Below are 19,841 nucleotides of genomic sequence, written 5' to 3'. Positions count from 1 at the left end.
CCCTTAAAGGAAGATATAGAATCCAAGTTTTAGCTTTCCCTTTAAAGTGGCATATTAGATCAACTTTAAACCTGACTCCAATAAATCCTTTATCTATGCTTCTCTTCCCCTGAAAGAAAACTCATCGCACTAGTAGAACTTATAAAAGATAAAAGCCTTATTATTTACACCTCAAGTCTTTATGCTAGCCAGGTGCCCCAGAAGTAATTAATACATTATTTTATCTGATTGATGCCAAAGCTGAAGTATCAAAGAGCGGCAAAAGGGAAAGGCAGACTACAGGTTAGGAAAGGCAAACAGTAAAAGTACAGATTTTAACAGACAGTATTGACAGTTATAACAAAAATATCAATACTCAATATAGATTATATCACAGCCCTTATACCTCCAGCTCATACAGGATTAAGAGCAACAGAAAGTTTCCTTCAGGAAACACACCAATTTCCCTAGTGCATCCTGAAAGAGGCAAGGCTATGGTCTCATCTTCACCAGGAAGACATATGCTTTAGTTACCTCAGCTCATACAGAAGTGGGCTTTGTTCCTGCTGATTAATAAACTAAATCAAAGAAATACAATTTTATATTGGTGTTACTAATAACATCAAACACTTTGTACAGCAATGAGGTCCTTCTTGTACTTGGAGGTCGGGGGAAGAAAAAAAAACCAAACCAAGAACTAATTGTTTCTGCCATAAAGATGACACTAAAATCATGATTTCTGTTGAAAGCAAGTTATGTGATAAGAAAAAAAATACAAGACGACAGACATTCACCATCAAGCCTTGCATGTCTCAAAATTGCAGGTTGTTATGTTCCGCACCTAAACATCCCTTCTTCTGACATAAAACTAGAAAAAACACAACTTCCTTCCCCCACATTTTAATTTCATGAGTATCATGTGGAAATACTTCTGGCTGGTCAAGAGATACTTTACTTCAGTGTAAGTAAAAACAGAGCAGAGGAAAAAATGCTATGTTGTTGTTCAGATGACAAAGCTAAGCCTGAACCACGTGCACAACAAATCAAACACTTGGTCTTCGCCACTAGAGAAGCACAACATTGCAGAAAAACATGGCCCAAGCACTCTGATGCTTCCATGCATGAAAGCTTTTCCCTTAGAACTGACGCTTTCAGCACTTTCAGATTATGGCATGCAAAACCAAGATGAAGAGGAGAAAACTGTTTTCAGTGATACTACTGACTGACTGGTTTCCTTCCAGCAGAAAATCAGGCTTCCCTGCAAATATAAGAATAAGCTGCCTTACCTTCCTTAAAAAGTAAACTGAAGAGAAGCACCATACCTTCTGAAATACAAGAACATTTTAAGTAGGAGTGTAAAAAGCACCATCCTCCAGGCCTCTCCCCTCAGCAATAGTAGATGAAAGTGTTGAACATGTCCTTTTTACAGCAGGTTACTGATACTTACCCAGTTCCTGCAAGTCAATTTAACAATGCTCAGATGCTAGGCATCTGAACCATGGGGAAAGCAGCCTTCTTAACCAGAGAGCCGCCTTAGCCTCCTTCAAGTAGTACACCATAGTATTAAGTTCTTGCTTTTATTCACACGAACAGTAAGAGTTCACCAGGACAAGAGCAGATTTTACCAGCCTTCAGGAAAACTGTCAAAACACCACACAGTAATGACTAGACTAGAAAGGTAAGATATATTTGTGTTTAATAAGAGAATAGATGCAAATACTAGGTTCTCCAGATGTATCAGGGAAGTAAAGTTACTCAGAAAAATCTGGAAGTATTCAGCTTGTAGGGAAGGAAAGACTAAGAGAGATACATAGAATTTAATAAAGTCATTGGGCCAAAGTCTATCTATTCACCTGCACCGGACGCCTGTTTTGAAAGTTGTTAAAAAAAGTAGAAGAGGGGAAAAAAAATTACAAACAAACCCAATAATTTTGCCTTAGTGCAGTTTAAGAAATTGAAAATAAAAAAAAGATTTGCAATACTACAGAAATGGATTATTATAGAGCATTAAGCATTTGAGGTACATCTGTAACCTGATCCATATATTGACGTCTCAAATACATTCCCCAGATTTTTTTGCTGGTACTGTCAGTTTCACTTGCATTTCTGGACTCATTTGCCTAGTTTGGGAATTAAGTTCCTAAGAACTCCTGGCAAGTAAGCTTTAACGCTACCCTCCTGCTATTGAGACTTAATGGGAAAAATAGTATAAACTCAATCAATTCCAACGTAAGTAAAACCAAGTGACTAAATGTTTTCCCTCAATTTAATAAGTGTATTGTTAACAATGGAAAACCCTCTAGCCTTTTCTTGGGCAGAGGCATCAGCCCCAACCCAATTTCAATTTTTGACAATCAGTTCCAAAATACTATAAAAAGGAAAATGGTTTGGTTTTGCAATAAACTTTTTCCTACTTACTGGCCACAAGTATTACATCCAAGTAGCAGTTATGGCTTAGAGTTAGATCTTTGCCACTTACACAAAAATAGCACATGGGCATGGATAAAAGAAAGCATTTAACAAGAAAAGGATCTTAGCTCCTGGGCACTGCAATACATGCATGGAATATTAGGTCTAAGCTTATGGACATTTTGAATATCTATAAAATGGGAATCTCTGACAAATTCCAAAGATCACAGAATTAACACCACAAAGGCAACTTCTTCAAAACACAGGTTTAAAAAAACAAGACTTGTTAAAATAACTGTTGTGCTTCGTATTTACTTCTGATCAAATGTAAAAGGATCAAACAATTCAAGAACTGCAGGAACTGCAGAGATCCAAACATTTCCTTAGTGGAATAAAGGCCGTTACTTCATTTACAGAGTAATGCAAACACTCAAAACAAGTATGAATTGTTACTCAATCTATTAGCTATAAGAAAACTTGTTTCTTTTACTGGCTGCACATATTGCTCCCCTGTCCACCAGAAAGCAGTCATGGTCACTGTACTGCACACCTACTGCCTCCATTTGCTCAGGTGGCAGCGGAGCTCATCCCGCACTGGGAGTCTGTAACACATCCTGACATTCATCTCCTGCTCCCTCGCGTGAGAAAAGGACAGCACAGATCAAGCCGAACCCTGGCACAGCACATGCCAAGGAGGTAAAGGGCTCTCTGATCCCCAGCATCTCTGCAGCTCTGGCATATATTGTAGTTTCTCTGGAACAAGAGGGAGCAGGCAGTTTTGTCTGCAAGTTGAGGACAGGGGGAAACCAGTAAGAATTCCTCCTTATTAAAGGAAAACGAGCTTTTCAGCAGTACGGGTATAGACATTTAGATTGTAATAAGGAGAAGAAAACAGAAAGGAAACCAGTAATTTTCAATGTTACATCAGCATTCTTTGGAGCTCGTTCTACCTGCTGTAGTTACACATCTGAACTGCAGTTTCCCAATTTACAGATTTACTGTCTTATTACAGTGTGAAGCCTCCCAATTTCTAGAAGTTCTAAGCATTGCAATCAATCACTATTACTATCTTTTTAGAATGATAATCGTAATCATGCCTAAGCATATTAAAACAAACACAAAAGAGTCTTTATATTGAAAAGCCATACCTAGATCAGCAAAAGTATTATTCCTCTGCAGACCTGGAGCAGACTTCGCCTTTCTCCATTATTTACTTGTCTGAGTTGAGTACCTCCTCCCTCTTCCCAAAATATTAAAACCCAAGAGAAAAAAAAATAACAAAGAGCATTTGCCAACTTATTTCTGCAAGCAGACATAAGACTATGCAACTATAACTGTGAGTGCGTCAAGACTCAGCATAAATTAAGTGGGAACGAAGTTGGCTAGCAAAAGTCATTAAAATAAAATTCCAATGAACATTATCACTGCACTAAGTTCCTAGAAGAGTATCCAAGATCTCCACAGACATCCTGATGCCATACTGGCTCTTCTGTATTTCCCTCAGAATCTTGAAAGAGGTGATAAAGCAACACAAGCACCTATTTCTCACAAGAATAATCTTTCTGCCTTTTCTAAGATGTTTCACTCAATTGATTCTAGGCTCAGATGGAAGAGCAACTTACCCCCAAGTCTGACAATCCTGATGTGCACAGGCACACACGTGCCCGCACTACAGCTCACCTGCAGCAGGCTAGCTTTTTCATGGAGAAGTAAAACCACGAAAACCACTGTGCATTCCTCACTATCCATGAGCATACAAACTGCTAATGCACATCAGTTGTGCTCACAGCAGCTTTTACAACAGCTTCCCTGTCTAAACCTCTGTTGATAAGAATGATTAACGACCCACAGAGAGTGACTACTGGTTTTTGTTTAAGTTCACACTTCTGAAGCAAGTTGTTTTTATAGTGCTGGACTTCCTGATGCAGAACTGCTGTGTTACAATGAAAGTATGCTTTATAGCACTAAAACCAGAGAAGCCACTCAAGAATTGGACACACCTTTGAAAACGCCTTCCCTACAGACAGGACTTCACTGTATTAGAAAGAGCTCTTGTGTTACGCTGTAGATTCATCTGTTCCAGCCACGTGTTGAAGTTTAGGAAACTCATACCACAACTGCTTCTCTTGGACAGCTGGCAGTGGCAGATAGTACAAAGGTAATATTGGATATATCCACAAAAGATTCAGAGCATGAAATTCCCATAATAAATGCATGCCTTCCTTTAGTAGTTAGTGCTTCAGCGGCTCAGTGCTTTGACAATCCAGCAGTGTTCTTTTCAAGGCACACTGATTCACAGGTTTCATTTGCTTGGTGCCACTGTCTCAGAAAGACAACTGCTGTATCACAGCAGCAAGGATGGCAACACCTTCCAGGTTCATGTTTCACCTCCAGATTCCTGTCCTACTGTTGGTGGCAGCAGTTCTCAGATTCACAGAAAGAGGATCAAAGTCCACATTTTTGTCTTGGAAAGTAAATGGAGCAGATAAATGTTTTCAAAGAAATCTGCATCCCACTAGAGAAGCAGAAACCATAAATTGGGAAGCCTGGTAAAACGTCTTTAAAAAAAAAATGTAAATCACTGCATCAGCTTGTTTTTTTGTTTTTTTTTTTTTTTTAAAGCTAGGACTCTTCTTCACAAGTCAACTCCTTAAATTTTAAATAGCCTTGACAGTAAGCAGACCTGAACTTTTCTTCTAGGACAGCAGCTTAATCTTTTAGCTGGAATGAACAACAAAGGGCTTTTGGTCACCTCAAATAACCCCAGTAACCTTTCTGTTATGAATAAAGGTCAGAAAGGTTTGCTACAAAAACTGCATCAGTTAGTACAAATATTCTTCAGTAGGTCTAGTAAGCATAAGCTTTTGAAAACAGCTGCTTATGAAACACTGATAAGCAAAATGTTGATCACGCCTAGAAGCAAGAATAGTAAAATGCATTTCTGTCTTCCTACACTTCGTTTTACTCATTCTCTACTACAAGTTTTTTGGATGTCGGTTTATTTTTTTTTTGGTTGGTTGGTTACATTTTTGGGGAGGTTTTTTGGTTGTATTTTTTTTCCAGAATTGCTTTTCCCACCAATATTGTTTTTGGAAACTAAATACTCATTCTAAAGGGCAGTTCTAACAGAATAAAATAGAAATAACATACCTGGGATACAGGTTGGGATCCGAGGATTAGAGAAATTGAGGAAGCGGAAAGAAAAAAGACAAAAACCTATCTGCAAATAAAATCAGTTCAGAAATTGGCAGTATCTTTTGCTTACATCCAAAAGAACAGTTCAAAACGAAGCATTTAATCTAAAAAGTGGCAATACTCTGGAAAAAAAAAAAAGGCAATTAACTTGAGATGATTTTTGCATTTTCTGTTCTGTACTGTTTGATCTTTCACAGCAATTTGCCCTGTGATTACTGTCGAATTTTGTTTTTGAGGTAGTTTACTGCTTAAAACTACTGCAAGACATCTGACTTGCTATCAGCTGAAGAGTCAGCATTAAGTCCCTAGCTGACTTTATTGCGTCAGTGAAGTCTTAGTACGTGCAGCAGGAAAGGCTCTAAATGACAGTTTAACCATTGTTTCATTTCGCCATTCACAAACAGACTAAAGTCATGATGTTTTAATCAATGGATCTTTGAAAAAACTCTCAGCAAGTCAAAACACAGGCTAAGTCCCACTGTGGATATTACTAAGGGTACTGGTGAGACATTTAAAACAACTGGTGTCCAAGGAGCTCAGAAAAACAGTAAGAAAAGTGCTTCAGAAACATAGGCAGGAGCGCCCGACCTCAGAGCACTGAGACCACTCCCTTTCTTCCAACAGTACCTATCATTTAGATAGATTTAACGTTTCCCCCACCCTTTATCCTGAAACCAAGCTCATCCAAAAGCCAGTAAGCATTCCAAGACTAAAGAGATTTTCACTGCAGCAGCCGCAACAGCTGGGCCTATGATTTGACAAAAGAAGCCTCTTCATTTTAGTCCCTCTATCACAACTGTACCAGACTGCTAGGCAAAGTGTATGTTTGGATAGCCTATGCAGAAATATCAAGAGGCTCTTCAAGCGCCTATGCCTCTCAGCCTGGAAAGGTGGCTACCTTCTGCCCAGCCTACAGTAAAGAAATCTCTACACATGTTCCTCTCATGGGCATTCCTAAGAGACAAGAAGCAAACAAAATCTGAAGATGGAAGTGGAAGAGGATACCGCCTTCTCAGACTCCTACAGAAGCCTTACCTTAGGAATTCAAGAGATTATACATTATTTTAGAAACTGCCAGTTAAAGTGATTAAGATTTATTACAGAGAAAAGACCCCAATGCTTATCTTTTTCACTAATACAGAGCAAGTGGAGAAAGGGTATATTGCTTGTATAGTGATAGGCATCACTGTTCTTGTGTACATGCTCAACAACATCAGCCTAGAAAAAGAACCTACTATCCTGAAGAAACTGAACCATCCCTTCAAATTGGTTTTATACTATGATTTTATTGAGCAATAAGTAAAAATTAAAATCCACTTGTTTAATACAAACCTCCCTTTAGTATTAAATTTCTTTTCTAACACAATTGTTTTTTGCTTTCAGCAACATCAGAATTTAAACAAACATCCAAAAAGTGAAACTAAGTTCAGCGAACTCCACTTCTGGACTAAGAGAGGTCACAATATTCAGGTATCATTACTCCATCTTCCCCCACCAGCTGTAACTGCTGGATCCTCACATTAGTCTACAAATCCACATTAAAACGTGTCTCTTGACTGGCTGGCTCACTTTCTGCTGAGCAATTTTTCAACTCTAAAATAAGTTCAATGGCCTGCAGCTAGTCATTTGAAATCAACACCAGTGACTATAAGCACATTAGAAGCAAATTAAATACAGATAAAAAGCTAAGAAACAAGGACTTGCATCATTTCTTCCTGCTAATAAAACATGCTTGCAGACAGAGGAGATGCAGAATAGGGAGCTCTTCTTCAGCCTCAGAAGCTGCATGTGCCTACAATACTTCACGCAGGTATTAAGTATTCACACTGGATTATAAGGCCTACCTCATATTGCAAGAAAATGGTTAAAAAAGCATGAAAGGTTTCCAAAAGGCACAAAACACAAAGTTTGAAGCTTTTATAGGGTAAGAGACAGTAATGAAATACTCTATTCCCACCAACATGCACGTGGCTTAAACCACTGGCACTTTTAGAATTAGAATAAAGGTGTAATAAGCTTACCTTGAAACCATTTCTGTTTGATTTTGTGTAAGAAAAAAGTGACTAGGCAAGTTTTCAAGTGTTAAAGAGTCTTGGAAGTGTTTTCTCTAGTAATAAAGACAATGACTTACTAGCCTCTTCAGCAACTTGGGCTTTCCTCAGTGAGGACAGATTAGCTCTTCAGATATTAGACCAGCTCTTCAGATCTACCACACAGGACTTCACTGTCTTGTTGAAAATCATTTTTTGCTCAGGAAAGAAGACCTGAACTCTGTTCAGGCTAGTCCAGCTCATTTTTGGTTACATATCTTATTTCTGATTTACAGATCATGAGCTTCTTTCTAGCTGTCCACCTGTAAGCAAACATCAGCACACCCCAAAGCCAACTGAAATGCACTCCTGGCCAGCACTACAGGCAGCATGCACTCTAAGACCTAGACAGGCTGGAGAGTTGGGCGGGGAGAAATTTAATTAAATATAACAAGGGCAAGTGTAGAGTCCTGCATCTGGGCAAGAACAACCCCATGTACCAGTACAAGTTGGGGACAGACCTGTTGGAGACCAGCGTAGGGGAAAGGGACCTGGGGGTCCTAGTAGACAGCAGGATGACCATGAGCCAGCAGTGTGCCCTTGTGGCCAAGAAGGCCAATGGCATCCTGGGGTGTATTAGAAGGGGTGTGGTTAGCAGGTCAAGAGAAGGTTCTCCTCCCCCTCTGCTCTGCCCTGCTGAGGCCACATCTGGAATATTGTGTCCAGTTCTGGGCCCCTCAGTTCAAGAAGGACAGGGAACTGCTAGAGAGGGTCCAGCGCAGAGCCACGAAGATGATTAAGGGAGTGGAACATCTCCCTTATGAGGAGAGGCTGAGGGAGCTGGGTCTCTTTAGCTTGGAGGAGACTGAGGGGTGACCTCATTAATGTTTATAAATATGTAAAGGGCAAGTGTCATGAGGATGGAGCCAGGCTCTTCTCAGTGACATCCCTTGACAGGACAAGGGGCAATGGGTGCAAGCTGGAACACAGGAGGTTCCACATAAATATGAGGAAAAACTTCTTTACAGTGAGGGTAACGGGACACTGGAACAGGCTGCCCAGAGAGGTTGTGGAGTCTCCTTCTCTGGAGACATTCAAAACCCGCCTGGACGCGTTCCTGTGTGATATGATCTAGGCAATCCTGCTCCGGCGGGGGGATTGGACTAGATGATCTTTCGAGGTCCCTTCCAATCCCTAACATTCTGTGATTCTGTAAGAACCTGCATTCAAGTGAATTCCTACACATAGAGAGGCCCATTGTTCAACTCTAGCATCTAGGACTAGAAGTTACTGATGCAGCATGAGGACTAAAATGCTTTTAAGACTAACATCTCTTAAAAGTGTTAGAATGCAACAGATCTTAAAATCTTAAGGTATTAAAACAAATTATAGCTTCTTTCAATGCAATTACAAGTCAGGTGGGCAGATAACCACTGTCACATAGCATGAGAGAAACAAAGAGAAACTGCGATATTTTCCAGGTTTACAACAGTGTTTAAGAATTTAAAAATCTGTGGATTATCTATAAGCAGCTCAGTCGTTTTAAAAAGCAGCATTCAAATTCTGATACTTTTAAAATAACCATCACGCACTATTAAAAGAGGTGCTTGGCTGCCTTTTGTGGTGTTCATACAGACTTATTTATGGGGCACTGTCGAACTAAATAACAGAATCCCCACACACCCAAGCAGTACAGAAGCAAGGGGAATTCAGTTGCAGAAATACGTGCAAGACACCCATGTGATTTAGAGATGTTTCCAAACACTGACTCAGATACTCCTGTGAATCACATTTGAGCTTTCAGTTGGGCTAAGCACCTGAGGTTTCTTTCTTGTTTAAAACATTACTTATAAACCAGTTACTAGTTATTAACAATGTACTGCACAACTTTTAACTGTGAGTGAGGAGCTCCAATGATATCAGAAGACCTTTTTCAGAATCAATTTACTGCACTGCTCCAAGTGCCCAGAGTTCCCCACATTTTGCTTTCTGGATACCAACCTATTCCAGATTCCCAGCAGACCGGGGACTAAACAATTTCAAACCTGAGAAGATTAATTCGAGCTACACCACGACACAGAACTGGAGCAAGTACAGCATGGCTTTGTATTTACAGCTGTTAGGCAGGATGCATTTATCTCAAGCATGATTAAAATCCCTGCCTAGATTAATCATGACTGTCTCTGAAATCAAACCACGACACTTGCAACTGCTGAACCAGTATTTAACTGTGTTTCAGAAGTCTGCCACGCCAAGTCCGCCCTAAAGTTTCAGGCAAACATCAGGGATCACTGTTGTACTCTCGCAGTCCTGTCCCCAAAGAACAAAGCTGGTAAGAGGTGAAGGTCTCAGAAAAAGCCTGCAGTGTTCACCAGAAAAACTGCCACATGGTTGACCTACTCATTAAGACAGCTTGTAGTCATACAATAGTGCTGCCTCTATGAGAGCGGAGATTAGAAAAAAAAGTAATTATCCCAACAATTGGAGATGCACAAAGTTTCGCTAAGGTTATCTAATGAACTTCAAGCCTTTTCAGACTCACCACATTACTACAGGTTGTGCATTTCAACGTACCAACTGCACAGGCCAGTCTAAAAGCAAAATAAGAACTAGCAAAGCAAACTACCTGCATGTTAAAATGATGCTACTTCAAATAAAACTTGACCTGTAAAATACTGAATGGAATAGTTCTACTACTTTGAAGTCCCAAATACTGATAATATTAATAGGAAAACAAGTGCTGAACAGCATGCTAACTGAAGACAGCTGGGAAGGCATCTAAAATGCAGCAAAACAGATCATCAGCATGGAATTCTGCCAAATTCTGTTACTTGAGTAACCATCATTAATCAATACACTATTGTTCTGGGATCTCTTAGTCCTTTTTAGAAACACTACTTTATGAAAGCCCAATAATTGAACCATTTCTATGTTTACTTTTATTTTATGAAGACAAGCAAGGAAACTATTATACCAACATAAATGTATTACCATTTTATCAGATGAAGCTTCTTTACTCTAGAAATGGGCAAAGTTCAGGTTTTATGGGTTCTAATGTACTCAAGCCTACAGCTATTTTAGGCTTTTCTGTTGACAGTATTGAAAAGTACAAGACCCTGTGAAGTTACAAACCAGGCACATTAAACAGCAGCTCAAATAAGCAAAGCTCAGTCATTAGACCTGGCCAGAGAACACCCAGCACTTAAACTGGGTATTGGTCACCCGGAAATTAATGCAATGCACACACTAGCAGTATTGCCCTATCCCACTTTAAGTCAAAAAAAAACAAAAAAGAATGCCTGGACAGAAGCATTAAAAAAGAAAGAGAGATAATGAATGACAGAACTGGACTAAGTCATATGATATCTACAGTTTCTCCTTTACAAAACTCCATCTTCCATCATCTAGGAATTGATTTAAATTGGAACCACACAAACTTTTCTTGTACCAGCAACCTTTATAGTGACAGAAAGCATCAAAGAAGTCAGAAAAGAAAGTTTGAACTGCTGCTTCCTTACAAATTACTAGAAAATTTGGCAGCTTGACAGAATGTGACAAAACTGTTGATATAAAAATTACAATTCAACAACCATACACAAACTTCTAAGAATATGGTCTAGTTATTTGCAGCAAGGAAGATGCTTGATTTTGCATTCCATAAGCAACCATTTTCAGAAGACAAATACAGGGCTACTAAGGGAGGAAATTACAGTGTTGTTGAAAGAACTATGCTGTAACTAGGTAAGCACTAATTACATTATATTATCATATGTTATTGCAATATTCAATTACTGAATTAAATCTTAACCCCTCCCCCAAAATTAATGCAGTGGAGGAAATAAAACATTTAAGCTTACTTCTCAAATCTGATGAAGTTGTAGGACAAAAGGAAGCACCTCATCAGTCATGGCCTTACTGCTGCAGAAAGATTAGTTGTACAGGCTCTCCAGGGAATCCCAGGACTTAAATCAACTAGCAGGAACAATAAATGTAATAGCCTTATATCAATCGTCTTTCTTTCAGAAACTGCCCATATAATCATGACAAAGAAAAAAAATTTCTCATACAGAAGAGAGAACCAGTTTAAAGCTATATGAAGAGAATTTTTATAGTTGTTCTTGAAAATTAGCCATTTTGTTGTATCAGCCAGGAAAACTAACACTTTGCTTGAATTCAACTAGAATCGAGAGAACAACTTATTTTTGCTCTGAACATTGAGAACTGCAGTCTCAGAAGGCTGGGAAAAGCAAAGCAAGTCCAAAACCTACTGTGTATGAACAGAGATACCATATGAATACACAAAATAAAAGCACAACAGTTCCCTTGCCAAGAAGGAGCAGATGGCAACTCAGAGTACAAGTCAGTAACACAACGATAAGTCATGAGAAAATGCCCATCAACGAGCAGTACCCCAGCACCACTTTTTACAAGAGTGGGACTGAATGATTTCACCTGGGCAAGTCCCACTTGCAGAAACCCCAGGTCAGGCATGGCTGCCCATCCCCAGAAGCAGCTGTTTCACTTGGGCTCCCAAGGGACCTCCCTCAAGCTGCACTGCCTACCTTCCTACCGCCCCTTCCTCCTTCCAGCCACCTATTTTGCACGTTGGAAACCCCTCCTGTACAGTGGTTTCCTTTAATGGGCAGGGCCCGGGGGAAGAGCTGCTCTAAAATACAGAAAGAAATGAGAGTTTTTACCAACAAAAAAATATCACTCACATGCACAGAATTGCTGGTTTGACTTTACCCAGCACACTTACTATGAGCACGCACCCTCCTATTAGCAGCGCCCACGCCGGCTCACGTGCCCTTTGTACCACGCCATGTCCTGAATGTCCCCTCACAACTACACAACAGCTGGATCAGCCTGCATAAAGGCAGTTCCCTACAAGAAGAGTTGTCCCTTGTGCCCTTCTCCTCTTACTGTGGGTCTCACAGAGGAGTGTCTGTCAAAGTTAAATGATTCTGGTCTTAATTGCCCTTTTTTTTTTTTTGAGGAAAGTTTCTTACCCATAGGAAGCTCAAAGGGCTGCTTTGGAAAAAAATGACAAGGCTCAGAGCTTAAATTAAATTTTCCAGTAAGCAATATGCATATATTTTCTTCTCTTCAGTAGCACTTAAATTTTGCTTATTGGACTACTATAAGACTGCTTTGTTTTTTGAACTTTGTGTTACTTAGGAAGCTCTTTTCCAATCATAAATCGCTGAGAAAGCAGGAACACAACTAAATAAAGTAAAAGCACAAGCTCTGATTTTTGCCCCCTCGGAGAAGTTTAAAGTGAATTTGAATGACCTTGTAATTGTGAAACATGCTTTTAAATAGAAGAGGTTTAGCTTTTAAATTCATTTTTAAATGCTGAACAGTGCAATTGTTATTTACTTTAACTAATTCCAGATATCTAAATGTTTATCTTAAAGGTCTTGTTTCTTAAAGGTCCTTTCCAACCAAAACGATTCTATGATTCTATGATCTCTCCTACTGCAATGCTGGTTGAAACAAATCACCCCCACTATTTTACAGTCTCTGTTACCTGCTTTTGTAATGTTTTGCGAGACTGCTTCCAACACCATCAATGTTGCAATTGCCCGTAAATTTAATACGAGAAGGAACCCGTATATTTAAAACGGCAAAGTTCTCATATTTTCCCTCCGTAAACTCTGAAATTTGCCAGATGTCCTAATCAAATAAGAAGTTTTTTATAAATAGAAGAATGTGTAGATATTCAGTATTTCAGGAGCTTTTTCAAGACCTGAAAAATTGGAGGTTCTAAAAAGAGGAAGACAATTCACAGAGGAAAACCTTGAAAGAATGGAGTAAAATAAACTTTTTTTACAAAGCCACAGTTAACTGTAAGACTTCATGTTGAAATAATACTGATGCATGGAGAAATTCTATCAGAGTGAAAATCTGAATCGCTGACTCTATAAACCAGAGGAAGCTTATGACATCTGATACCAGACTTCCTTCTCTTTAGCTACTGTAATCATGTTTTCAAATGACGACCTCTGGTAATGAGTCGCTGATGACTCAATGCCCAGGTGCTTAAAATAACTTCGAAAAACTGAGTCAGAGGAATCATTACCCAAGCATAACATCCTATAGAATCTCACCAGCTCTCCAGCTTCCCAGCACAGAAACAGGCTGGCAAACAAGAAGCCTTGCACTGGTAATTGCTGCAGCGTAATGTAACCCACTCATCACTTAACTTTTAAAAGATCGTAAGGTCAGACAGAAAGACAAAAGAACAGAAAACCTGTATCTTAATAAGACTGTATCAGTTCTCGTGCTCATCCTAACACTTCACTCCATCAATAGGTCAGGAATCTCTGGTAAATTTGCATTACCAAACATTTTCACCTTCTCTACTTGTCTTGTTGCCCCTTAAAAAATACAAGCCACAAAACCAAAATAATCCAAAAAGTCCCAGGAAATATTTTCACATCTACTTAATTACAGCTTAAAAAAACAAACAACTTTTCATATGATTAAGACCATAAAAATGAAAGTTATTACTTTACCTAATTAGTTTTGTTCCATCACATCCTACATATATAAATCAACCATGATCTCATTCTCCTTATTACATCTTGCTTTGCTGAATTTATGTGTGGAACCTGCTGAATGGATTATGAAGTGATCTGCATAGTAAAAGTTCATCCCAACTCACAGATGTATTATGATTTATTAAGTGAATATTCCCTTAAGATGTGATTTCCTAGAAAAGTCTACTTTCAAAGTTATGACAATACAGAAGACAGACTTGCAGAACGCAGTTTGGGTATTTTGGAGGGCTTAGCACAGAGGGATGCTTCACTTCCCAGCTGCAAATCAGAACAAATAATTGCTTCTGCCTGATTCATAATGCAAACAAACAGCTTTGTGATGGTACAAACGAAAATGTGAGACTTCTTTGGGGGAGCCTTACACTAGTAAGAACACTAGAGAATCAAAAAGAAAGATGAAAGGAAGGATACACACTTACAAAGAGGAATCTTTATTTGAAGTCTAATGTGTTGTTATTTTTTCCTACCTGAAATTTTCATATATAAATCATGGTTTTCCCTCGCCACAACTACAAGAACCATGCCAAATTCAACTATACGTGGTTAGTGACACTTACAAGAGATTATCCAACATGATTAGGTGGAGAAAAAGCCTTAAACAGTATTTCCCTGTTTTAAAAGAAGGTATAGCTTAATGATACTTCTAAGATATTCAGTCTAAGTGTTCATCTCAAGGGACTTCTTTCCACAAAAAAGGGCCCTATCCTACAAACAGAACCAGATAAATGAGTTCTTAAAGTAGACAAACCATTGAACAATGAAGAACATAATGGTGGGATACAGGTGCCCCTAAGGTTACAAAAAAAATTTGTTGCTGTTGACACTAAGAGGGGCCTAACCTCATGAAGGTTATCAATACCCACCTTGTGAAATACCTGGCTTGTGAAAGTAACGTCACCAACTGCAACAGTGTTACTCCTACAAATCAGAGTTTATTGGCTTCTAGTTCGAACTTCAACTTTTAAATTAAAACCCTCACCACACATTAGCAGCACAGGTTCCAGAAGAACCGTCTTGACCATCAGTGTGCACATAACCTATCAACTTCTCTTAGTATCTTCAGCTCCTTCTGAAATTAGGACTTCACAAATTGCAAAACATCAGCCTTTTCAAGAAAAGTACTTGCCTACATTTTAAAATAATAAATAACTCTAAAAATACACTAGGGTAGGGAGCACATTATTTAAAAGCCGCCATATCACTTCCTGACATTTCTAGCTCTCCCTGTTCAATGAAACTCAAAAACAAAAGAAAGGGCACAAGTAAAGCTGGGACTTGGCAAACTCTAGTGAGGAAAGAAGAGGAAAGGCCAAAGAAGTCAAGAAGGAACAAACAGAAGAATATTTTTGCAAGCAACTATCACAGAAACACATTTACAATATTGCACTTTGTGACTGAGTTTTGAAAAATTTTTAAGCTTTATTCTTTTAGGCTCAGGCACTTTTTGCCTTCTTTTGTAATGCATGGTTAAGAATAAGGAATTAGTAAGCTCACCTCTGTTTCTGAAGGAAGCACCTAAAATAAAGTATCTAGCTTAATGCATCAGTTCTTAAACATGAATATGAAAATGCCGACGCCTGAAGTCAGGTTCAGTTAAATTACTGTAAAACTCTGTAAGTTAGCATCTCCTAAACGATCCCTTTTGTTTTGTTTTGATTTGTTTTTTTCACTTGCTTCAGTTTTTAGAGCATGTGACCTTGAGCAAGCCTTTAGGGAATCACAAAATCCACTGCCAAGTTACAGGAAGGATCTAGCCAACCAAAGAACTGCCACCAGAAGTCTCAGATCCTCCATTTCCATTTATATTTCCACACTTCACCACGGAAGTCTCCCCCTCCCCACTTTGCCACCCCACCTAACCTTTTGCATCAGCTCTGAGCAAACTTTCAGCCACTGTACCTCCCTAGAACTGGAGAAAACAGCCCCACTGTTTCTGTTCAGTTAATCTTTTGCTATTTCAGCAACTTACAGTATCTCAAAGACAGGCCTGACAAGTGTTGGAGTCAACTACTGGGACCTACAGACAGCACAGGATTAGGAGCAAGGAAGGAGGAAGGGTGACTGCTAGCTCAGCTCACAGCATCAGACACAGCCTCCCCAGTACTTAGGACCAACAGCCACTCCGACCTGTTTCAACAAAAGACTCCCTACCAAGTTGCCAGTTAACTAGGAAAGCATCACTAAAGGCCTTTCTGCATGAAAATATTAGTCCTTTCCCCTAAAAGATTTTATTATTTCAATAAGAAATCCAGTAAATTTGAATGGTACAGGGAAGAGCCAGCAGATTACACAACTGTAGACCATGTCTTCATAATGTAAAACTCTAGGAACTTAATTGCTGTGGTTTATCGAAGTGGAAGGCAAGAAAACTGCCCAGGGTTTACAAGCTAGCTGTGGAAGAAATCCCTATTTCCCCCTCACGAAACATAACATTTTGATACAAGCATTTGTAAATCTTGTAGACAAAAGGATAAAACTGGAAATAGAAGCTGGGCAAATTTAGATTCAAAATAAAGAAGCATCAACAGCAAGCAAGTTCATGTTTTTTTTTTTTTTAAAAAAAAAAAAGACAGACTGGATTTTCCATCACTGAAAACGTTCAAATCAAGACTGAATTTTGCCCCAGTCCTCTTTGGAAAGTGTATTCTAGTTTAAACAGGAATTAAGTCAGGAAGCGCTAACAGCCCGTGCAGCGCAGGCCAGGCCTGACTGTCAGTCGCCCCTATCGGCTATATAGGTTTTGACACCATTGAAGTTTGAGAAATTCACACTCTGGGTGACTAATTATAGTTTAGTTTTGCTAAAGTTCTCACATACAAGAAAATACAATTTGCATATTTCTTTTAAAAATAGGCTATTTTGGAAGGAGCGCAAGTAGAAGGCGAGGAGTTTGTTTACAATTTAAAAAACAAAATTTACTTTCCAAACGAAATGGTGACTGGTTAGTTGGGCAAGCTCCTAAAAACTATTTCTTAAGCCAGTTACTCCCTTACACTGTTAAAAAACCATATCCTTTGCTATAGCTGACATTTGCACAAGTTTAACAAATTAAAATCCAAAACGGCAGTTCGCAGAGAGGGACCTATCTCCTGGGTGAAGCTCACAGAAAATAAAGCAAGCTTCTCTTCAGTACTGCTCTCAGTTACCAGCATATCAAAATAGTAAGAACAAAATATCAAGTCTTTACTATCACTTCCCAATTTTAACCTTCAAGTTAAAGTGAATTATCATAACTTGCAGTGTGCAGAATGAAGGAACTTGCACCACCTAATTTCAAGCCAGTCCTGGTTAGGAAGTTAGAAATTATACCCCCTCCAATCTGAGGCCATAATGCCTCCAAAAATTATTTCAAGGAAAGCAAAGTGAAAGTTTCCAAGTGTATGAATAAAATGGGTTCATGTGTTCGGCACAGAACGCAGGGTCCTGCACCTCAAAGCGAGGAGAGAACATGTAAACTGCTTTAGTACAGTACCTGCTTAGCATACCGTGTATTATGTAGTATATGCTTACACACAAGTAATTTTCTTTTTCTTGCTACCTACAATAGTTAGGTTGATTACATATTATCCATACACACATCCCACAATAACTGGAAACCAGCAATATTAAAACCGAGTCCATCAAGAACATTCTAAAACCTCAAAAGAACATAAATTTCACTATATTAATACTTTAACTGCCTAAGTGATTTTGAAGCCTAAAACCAACTTCTCTGTGCTTCTGAAAAAGTTTACTAAAACATGAGTAACCATCAACTTATATGGTTACAGAGACAGCTACTTATACATTAAATTTGACACATTCAATATGCAGAATTTCTCCAGTACCGAGAAGCGCAACACAAATAGCGTACAGTATGAGAACTGCCTCAGTAAAAGGAAGTGTTTAAACTGCTGGCCAAGTTTATGGAATCAGGTGACTCAAAGTATTACTTCAAATACCAAAAAAGCCTCCTGCGATATTTAGACAACTTACAGCTGACGTTTACTGGTGGATGTTAACTCACACCTACACAAGCAGAGATGCTTTCCTCAACCAATATAGTAAATAAATATTGTTAATTTAGAAAGAGACCAGTTTCAGATAGGATGGGCTAATTCTGACTGTTTCATTAATAGCAGATACTGTTGAAGAACTGAACAAAATAATTTCACTTCCTGGTTTTTTTTTAAAATTTTTTTTTTTTTTAGATCAGACCCTGTTATTAACAGGTCACACACTACAGGCTCCAGGCTCCCACGGGAGACACGGCACACCCATCCCCTAGATGCCACTCAAGGGGGTCTGCCTCAGGTACCTTGACGCGACGGGGCAGCCGGGGGTGTGGGGGGCTGAGGCAGCCGGAACGCCCCGTTCCCAGCCCCGCGGGGCAGCCCCGTCCCGGGGCAGGGCGGCAGGGCCCGCCGGCGGCCGAGGCCTTTAGCCACCACCGCCGCGCTCTGCCCAGCCAGCGCCACTTCGCAGGGCACGGTGAAAGCGGGGCAGGGGCGCCCGGGCTGCAGGAGCAGCAGCTCTCGGCCTCCGGCGGCTTTTCGGCCCTACAGAGGCGCCAGGCAGTGGGCCGGGCGGGGGGGAAATAAAGCAGAAAACAACTTTTCCCTGCCCCGGAGCTGGCGCTGCCCCGCGGAGCCCTCCACGCCGCACGGAGAGGCCGGGCGGCTGCGAGGCCCGAGCGCGGCGCAGCGGGACCGAGCGGCTCCGTCCCTCCCTCCCGCGGCCGGCGGCGAGGGGCAGGCCCCGGGGAAGCGACTCGCCCCCGAACCCTGAAACGCAGCTCGTCCCCGCGCGGCCTCCCTCCGTCCCGCCCGCCCGCCGCCGAGAGGGGCTGCTGCCCGCCGAGCCCGTCCGCGGGGCCTGCTCGGCGGCCGGGGGCTCGGCGCAGGGGGCGCCCCGGAGCCGCCTCACAACCCCCCAGGCCGCGCCAGGGCTGCTCACCTTGGTGGCCATGGCGCTGCCGGTGCGGGCTGCCGGCCGCGGCTGCTCGGTCGGTGTGTCCGGCCCGCCCGCCGCCGCTGGGCCGCGCAGGCGGCTCCTCCTCAGCGTCCCCCAGTCGCCGCCGCCTGGGGGCCGTGGGGCCGCTCAGCAGCGAGCCCCGGCGCTGGGCAGGCGGGGGCTGATGTAGCCGCTTGGCGGTGCCCCCTCCCCACACCCCCTGCACGCCCCCGCCCCGACCGCCGCTTCGCGCGGCACAGTACGGCTCGGCACCCGGGGGCGGTGGCGGGGCTGTTTGTCCCCAGCCTCCCCGTCAGGGCCGGAGGGAGGGACCGGCAGCGCGGCGAGGAGCCCCGGGGGAGCCGCCCCAGTCGGTCCACGGGGTGCGGGCGGGGGCGGACGTGCCCCCCCCCTCCCCGCCGGTGCCTGCAGCGACTTCACTTCGTAGTCAGCGTTGGCCCTGAAATCCCCGTGTATGGAGCGGGGCCGCCCCGGCACGGCGAGCGCCGGCCTCCCTGTCCGGGTCGGGGAGAGGGACCGCAGAAAGACAGTATCTGTCCCTCGGCAGCTTTGAACAGAAGTTTCGAAGCAACTGTATAGCCAGGACAGCAATTTTTCCTCGGCCAGGCTCCCTCTGCAGCTGTTAGTGGGTTGTGCGTCGTCCCTGCCCTGTTTCAGCCAGACCTTGGGGGATGGCAGTTATTAACAGCAGAAAATAACATCAAGGAGCTGG

The 19,841-nt window shown here is 41.4% G+C and overlaps 1 protein-coding gene across 3 annotated transcripts in view; it reads right to left on the bottom strand.

Annotated features, from left to right (window-relative positions):
* The window catches only part of SNX9 (sorting nexin 9), a 69,526-nt gene extending 50,216 nt beyond the window's left edge, over positions 1–19,310 (bottom strand). For 2 of the 3 annotated variants that reach the window (XM_068397138.1, XM_068397145.1), the window contains exon 1: positions 19,112–19,310. In XM_068397138.1, coding sequence (XP_068253239.1) covers positions 19,112–19,123 — 12 coding nt within the window. In that variant the 5' untranslated portion in view covers positions 19,124–19,310. Of the gene's footprint in view, positions 1–18,473; positions 18,534–19,111 lie in introns of those variants that run through there. The other variant, XM_068397154.1, reaches the window with a different exon arrangement.
* Positions 19,311–19,841: the final 531 nt, after the last annotated feature.

Source organism: Nyctibius grandis, chromosome 1 (genome assembly GCF_013368605.1).
Source record: "Nyctibius grandis isolate bNycGra1 chromosome 1, bNycGra1.pri, whole genome shotgun sequence".
NCBI classification, from domain to species: Eukaryota; Metazoa; Chordata; class Aves; order Nyctibiiformes; family Nyctibiidae; genus Nyctibius; species Nyctibius grandis.
This window is presented reverse-complemented; position numbering and strand designations above follow the sequence as displayed.